This window comes from Myotis nattereri (genome assembly GCF_964212035.1).
Source record: "Myotis nattereri genome assembly, chromosome: 6".
Taxonomy (NCBI): Eukaryota; Metazoa; Chordata; class Mammalia; order Chiroptera; family Vespertilionidae; genus Myotis; species Myotis nattereri.
The window spans coordinates 19113045-19120420 of NC_138081.1; the positions used below are offsets into that span (position 1 = coordinate 19113045).

General features: G+C 43.5%; 1 protein-coding gene across 1 annotated transcript; it reads left to right on the top strand.

Annotated features, from left to right (window-relative positions):
- Positions 1–4924: 4924 nt before the first annotated feature.
- Positions 4925–5368, top strand: LOC308521580 (large ribosomal subunit protein uL15-like; the record flags this gene model as incomplete). Its single annotated transcript, XM_081094644.1, has 1 exon — positions 4925–5368. One exon carries the CDS (start codon positions 4925–4927, stop codon positions 5366–5368), a length of 444 nt encoding a protein of 147 aa, XP_080950770.1.
- Positions 5369–7376: the final 2008 nt, after the last annotated feature.

The following is a 7376-nucleotide window of genomic DNA, read 5'->3' on the forward strand; positions in this document are numbered from 1 at the left end:
AGGTACCTTTGCTCTGAGTGATGACCTTGATAATTTACTATGCACTTTTACCCCCACTTGCCAAGCTTCCGTCCGAAAAAAATGTCCTCTACCTAATTCCCTTTCCTCAGCTCTCCTTCCCCCTTCTTTAAAGGAATGCCAGCGCTATGTGGACTGTGGTCTGTCATTACTAAGGCAAATGAAGGGTTGATCCCTCAAAATACTTCTTATGCCCATTCTCTGTGCTACATGTGGCTAGCTAGGCACTAGGGCTACAATCTACAAGGATCTACAGGTCCTGTCCTGAAGCTCAACTATAATAACCCTTTTCTACCTTTTTTCATTATTCCCCTCCACCAAAGAAACTTCTTAGAGTGTTTTTTCCTGACCACCTTCACCATGAAACGTTAATACCACAGATATACTATGTATCTGTTTATGTACTACGTTTATCTATATATATAAAAAGTCAGCGACCAGAAAGCTGCAATGACCGGAAAGACCAGTCGCTTTGACACCCACTGCAGCCAGAGAACCTGCCCAATTAGGGGCAAGGCCAGCCGGCCCAATGCCCACAGCCCCTCCCCACAGCCGACCCTACCCCTAATCAGCCCCCTTAGGCTGTGGCCCCTCCCCTCAGCTAGCTCTGCCCCCAATCAGCCCCCACATCCCAATCGGAGGTGGGGCCCTCCTGCCAATCGCCCATGGCCCCTCCCCCCAGCCAACCTGGCCCTGATTGGGCCCCGATTGGGGCAGGCCAGATGGCCAACCTCCTGCCATCTCCTACTCCCAACAGGCCTGGCCCTGATCCACCCCAATTGGGGCTGGGCCACCACACCCATCCAAGAACCACGTTTTATCCTGTTGGGGGTGATATTATCCTAGTGAAAAATGCATGCTCTAGGACAGTGGTTGGCAAACTCATTAGTCAACAGAGCCAAATATCAACAGTACAACGATTGAAATTTCTTTTGAGAGCCAAATTTTTTAAACTTAAACTATATAGGTAGGTACATTGTTATTAACTTAATTAGGGTACTCCTAAGGCTTAGAAAGAGCCACACTCAAGGGGCCAAAGAGCTGCATGTGGCTTGCGAGCCGCGGTTTGCCAACCACGACTCTAGGAGAAAGACAGATAATTAGCAAATAAGTAAGAAAAGTAATTGTGATAAATAAAATGAAGAAAAATAAAGGGGCTAAAAACTGGGGCATGCTTACTTTGTACCCAGTTGCTTGCACCACTGAAAGAGGAAAAGGAAACAGTTTATCTGCAGCTTCTCCTTATCTCTATTTCTTCTCTATCTCAGTTGTTCTGGGAACACAGGGCTGTGTCTTTGCACCTGTGCAACCACATGCCTGCAGGCAAGCTCCCGAGGCCCGTCTTGCCTGGAGCCCAGCTGCTTCAGTCCCCCACCTGAAAAACTGGGAAGGAAAATCGAAGCTGAATGTAATCCATGATGTAAAACTACTTTCTCTCTTGCAATTTTTCAGACAAATTCCGGTGAGGTTGTGCTGCCTCCCTTAAACAAGCTGCAAGGAATTCTGCAAGGAATCCAAGCTGCTTGCTCATTTGTTTCTGTGCAACTCTGAATGGGCCATTGTTCCTTAGTGGGGGGGTGAGACTATCAGAGATAAATTTAACTCGCCATGGTGGTGGGGGAACAAAGCATACATCTTGGCACAATGCTCTCTCCACTCGGTGTGCTTCAGCAAAATAATGAAGGCAGGGCAGCTGAATGCTGAAAAGCAACATAATGCTCTGTTGGCGATTGCACAGGCAATTCAAACTCTCTGAGACTCAAACCATAATCAAACGCTCGGAGACTCAGTTGACCCGATGTTCGTGGCAGCATTATTCACAGTAGCCAGGACGTGGAAACACCCTAAGTGTCTGTCCTTCAGTGGATGGCAGAAGGAGAAGAGACAATGGGTGAGCGCACAGTGCAACGTACAGGTGATGTGCAATGATATGTATATAATTTAATTTTAAAAAGACTCAGTCACCCATATGTAAGATGAGAGTAATGACACTAACATAGTGGGTTGTAATAAGGACTAAAGAAAGTCCTATGTAAAAACAATTTGGCATATTACTTAGAGCATAGTAAGCCCTCTATAAATAGTTGCTCTTGTTATAACTGTTTCTGTATGCCAACCATATTTTTTGTTTTGGTGATCATTCCTACTTTTGCTATTTTTGAGAATGAAAGGTTAAAATTTGGTTAAAATCAAAGCAAGATATCTGGTATTTAGTCTGGTATTTATAGGGCCTAGCATGCCCCTTAGATACACTTGCCCTTCAGTTTTATTTGTTGATATTCTTCTAAGTCAATCTACTACTTTGTTTTCCTACTTTGGCTGTTAAATTACATTTTATAAATGTAATTTTTGCTACCCTTCATCCAGCACGATGAGATGGTGAATTAATAGTGGTAGATCTGCTAACTTTAGTTTTTACAGAGACTCATTCTGTAAAAACTGATTTTAGTCCTAGAAAGTTTGAAAGCACAGTTCCTTCCTGAACCTGTATCGGCTGTGAGATCTCTACCGTGATTATGAGCATCGCATTCCTGATCATTATCTCTGCTAATCCTCAGGGTCTCTTCTCATGCACAGTCCAGTTTCTCACCACATCCAGGCGATATTTCTGTTCTGTGTTCCTGCCTTTCCATTCCTTTTCCAAAACCTATCAAATTATATTTCCTCTAGAGAGGTGTTGTTCCCACAGGCCAGACAAATGCTCAAGCACTGTGGAAGGGACATTCATCATGCCTGGGGCCACCCCACATGTTTAAACACCCTTTTGATGTTTCAGGAATTTCCAATAGCTCTTAGCCTATTTAGCAAGGGTTCATGGATTTGGCCAGGAGCAAAACCTGGTTGTGTGGGGCTTGACGCTAATACAATTATGGGCGTCTTTAAGAAAAAAAGCAACAAAATTACAAATTTAAAATTAGGTTACAAATTAAGTACTTATTTAGAAAAAAATAAAAAAAGTATAAATTTTCAAAAGCTAACCAGTATTACAACCATCACAAACCTAGAGGGGGAAAGGTAATGTTAAGCCCGGCTGGCTTGTTTCAGTGATTGAGCATCGAACCTATGAACCAAGAGGTCACCGGTTCGATTCCTGGTCAGTGCACATGTCAGGGTTGTGGCCTCGATCCCCAATGGGAGGTGTGTAGGAGTCAGTCAATCAATGATTCTTTCCTCATTGATGCTTCAATCTCTCCCTCTCCCTTCCTCTGAAAATCAATAAAAAAATATATGTTTAAGGTAATGCTAAAAGTAATTGCCTAATACACCTCTTTAATATTTTCCTTTGTTATTTTAGCTGTGTACTCTCTGTGTCTTCACATACAATGATTTTGTAATATTTTTTAAAATTCTTTATTGTTTAAAGTATTATATATGTCTCCTTTTCCCCCCATTGACCTCTCCTCAGCCACTCCCACTCCCAGCACAGTAATATTTTTTATAAAAAAAAATAAATATATGCTTTCTTCTTTCCTTTAATAAGGTTGGTCATTTTTTATATTATTGATAGTTTAGTAAAGTTTCTTTAAACTTTACAGCTTATGGTTGATAATATGTAAATTTAAGTGGGACAAGGAAGGCAGATTTGTAGTTATGGTATCTTTTGTAAATTTTCCCAAACTTATGACATTTCTAGGACTCTTCCAGGGCTGGGGGAGGGGGTATGCAATTGAGGGGTCCTGAAGCTCACCCTTCATTGCTCTATGGCACCTCCACATCTGCGTGCACTTAGCCTTCACCAATCATTCATAATCATAAATATTCCACACCAGAGAGGAACAACTGGGGAAGCGGGAGCCCTTACAATCTTCCATTAAAAGAATTTTTAACCCTGGCTGTTGTGCTCAGTGGTTAGAGCATTGACCCACGTGCTGAAGGGTTTCATATTTAATTCCCAGTCAAAAGCACATTCCTCAATTGCAGGTTCAGTCCCGGCTCTGGTTGGGGCCTGTGCAGGAGGCAACCAACGGATGTGTCTCTCTCTCACATCTACGTTTCTTTCTTTCTCTCTCTCTCTTCCTGCACACTCCCACCCCCCCCCCCCCAGCCCCCTCACTTCCACTCTCTGTAAAAAACAATGAAAAAGAAAATATCCTCTGGTGAGGGTTTAAAAAATAATTTTTACAGAGTTTTTATTGATTTTTTTTTTCTTGAGAGAAAGGGAGAAGGGGAGAGAGGAAGAGAGAAACAACATGAGAGCCAAACCAGGGATCGAACCTGCAACCTGGGCATGTGCTCCACCCAGGAATCCAATCAGCAACCCCTCTGTGCACAGGACGAGACCCAACCGACTGAGCCACACAGACCAGGGCCTTGCAAACTTCCATTTCACAAGGATGACCACAGGGGCTCACTCTTCCACAGCCTCCTTGGTGACATTTTCTGTCCCCAGGGCCACTGGCAGGAACTGTGGTGCTGTGCTGCGCCAGTACTGCTCTCCCCGCTCCGCAGCCCTCACAACATGACGTGGGCGTGATCCTGGCTGCAGAGCTCTCGCCTGACTCCCCAGCCCTCTTGGAGATTCCAGGAGATGCCAAACATCCTTTATTAAATTAACATTTTGTTTCCCTGCCAAAACTAGCTGGAGTAGTTTCTGTTTGTAAGGGTGAATCTTCCCTGATACATGTGGGAATGGCTCTCAGACTCAGGGCTGAGGCCTGGGCTGAGGCATCGGGAGATGATGGAATAACCCGAGGATGGAAACGTGAATTAGAGCGGAGTGCAGTGTAGAAAACTAGGGTCCACATACCAGAGAAGTAAGGATGAAGGCCAAATGCTTGGGGCCCGGAGTTGAAGGTAAAAGTCAGGAAGCCAAGAATCTTAATTGCTGAGCAGAGGTGAGGCAAAGGAGATTGGGGCGGGGGGGGGGGGGGGGGGAGCAAAGAGGTCTTGCATCTGAGCCACCGACATGCCATCCCGACTGAGGAAGACCCGGAAACTTCAGGGCCACGTGAGCCACAGCCATGGCCTCATCGCAAGCACTGAGGGGGGAGGGGAGTGCGCTGGTAATGCTGGTGGCTTTCATCATCCCAGGATGAACGTGGACAAATATCACCCAGGCTACTTTGGGAAAGCTGGTGGGAGGCATCGCCATTTAAAGAGGAAACAGGGCTTCTGCCCAACTGTGCACCCTGATAAACTGTGCACCCTGGTCAGTGAGCAGACACAGGGAAAGGCTGCCAAAAGCAAGACTGGAGCTGCTCCTTTCATGGATGCGGTGCCATCGGGCTACTACAAAGTTCTGGAGAAGGGAAAGCTCCCAAGGAAGCCTGTCATTGTGAAGGCCAAGTTCTTCCGCAGAAGAGCCGAGGAGATTAAGGGTGTTGGTGGGGCCTGTGTGCTGGGAGCTTGAAGCCACATGGAGGGGGAAGTTCATTAAAATGCCCACAAGTAAAAAAAAAAAAAAAAAGGCAAAGAAGGGTAGGTCAAGATTCCATTTGATGGGCTGGAAGAGAGCCGCTCCCTGAGAGACAAAAGTGGGAGGAAAAGCTTGGCATCCTCCAGAAAAAGAGAGAGAGCAGGTGTGGGGTCCCTGTCTTAAGGGCTTTATCTGGAAGTTTCAGGGAAGGATTTCAATAGAATATTCATCGGCCTCCCAGGTGTGCCACCTCAAGGTCGTGGTCTCCACTGATTGGTTGGCACCAGAATAGGGGGGTCATTCGTCAATGCAGCTGGTCTGTCAGCCATGGCATAGCTCTGTCTGATTTTGCTGCTTCTCTGGGTCTGGAGCTGAAACACAGGGGTTAATGCTTAAGGGAGTGGTCATGCAAGGGCTTGTCCTTTTGCCTGTTGCTAGGCACCCGGAGCTCTCTGCCCTGGTAACCCCCTGCACCTGTCTTATCCTTCCTACTCTGCTCACGCCTATCTGACTACCTACTACAATAGGATATCTCAAGTGTGACCTGGCCAGTTCATAGAACAGTGAGAATATTACTTGGCATGATCTGGAACCTATACTTCTGTTTTTACAGTACAGGATAGCTATATCAGATTTTGACTAATTTTAAGCTTGTGATTAACTAAAATCTTCAGAGTTTTTAAAGAACAGCCTACCTTCAGGTCACAGGTCCATTTCATACTCGAAGCTAAATACAAATACTTAAACTTATCTCTGTTATCTTTCAACTAATTTATTGAAGCCCAGAATTTTACTTTACCAAAACAACTTTCAGCCTTGGTTTTAATAATTTTTAAAAAGGCACGGCAGCGGGGGGGGGGGGGGGGGGGGCGGGGGGGGCGGGGGGCAGAGGAGGGAGGATAATGGGAGTGACCCTATGCAATAACTTCAGAACATTCTCCTTAATCTTATTTAATTGCAAATAAATACCTCCCACAGTGGTCTGTAATGCAGGCCAACATTTGTGAGTATGAGGAAAAAAATTAACTTCTGCTAATCATAGCCATGGAAGTAATTAAACTTCAACAAAGTAATTGAATAATAAAAATATATTTTTTAGAGGTCAACTTAAGGAAAATAAAAAAGATGACATTCCTTTAATTTCTCAAATAGAAGAAATTCTCCTGTGTTTTAAGTAAACACTGTATTCTTCCAACAGCACTGCCCCCAGACTTGATTATCAATAATATTCTTGCTCTTTTGCACCAATTTAAGAAATTTAAAATTTCTGAGTCTGTGCAGATAAAATTATATTTTTATTTGAGAACATGTAAAATAAAACAATATAAATTTAAACCTTTAACTGAGGTTCTTCTGGAAAACTGCTCCATAGAGAAGCCATCAGTAATGTTTTTATTATTGGAAACTTATAGGAAATATTCTTGGGAGGCTTCCAATTTCCTTATCAATGTAAATCCTGCATACACCAAATGCATGTTTAGAGGGAAAGATATTAAAAATAAAAAGAAACTTCTTCACACAATTTCTATAAAGTAAAATAACTTTAGCAGAGTGAAGAAGAAAAATTCTGATAAAATTTATATTTAAATCTCTGCCACATTTTACAAGGAAATGAGATTAAAGTCTAAACCAACAAGAATATTATAAGAAGCTTGTGGGATTCATGGAGTCTAGGGCCAATATTTTTTTTTAACATTAAGGACTATCTGGGACATTGAATTTATACTTAAAATATTTTTTTAAAAAAATTCTAGCCCAAGGTCCAAACAAAAATAACCCATGAAATCAGTCTTGGGATTTCAGTGCCGATGAAGTTAGAAGATAGGGAAGGTGGGACTGGGCATTGGAATGGGACCCATTTGAGCCAAGGAGAGAGGGTTTTCGGTAACCTCTAGGGGAAGAATAGTTCTTGTTTAAAGAGAGCAGCAGAAGAGATACTCTTTTTTCTTCCGGACAATGTTGGAAAACAGGGATGTGAGGCTTGTACATTCTGCATCCATTC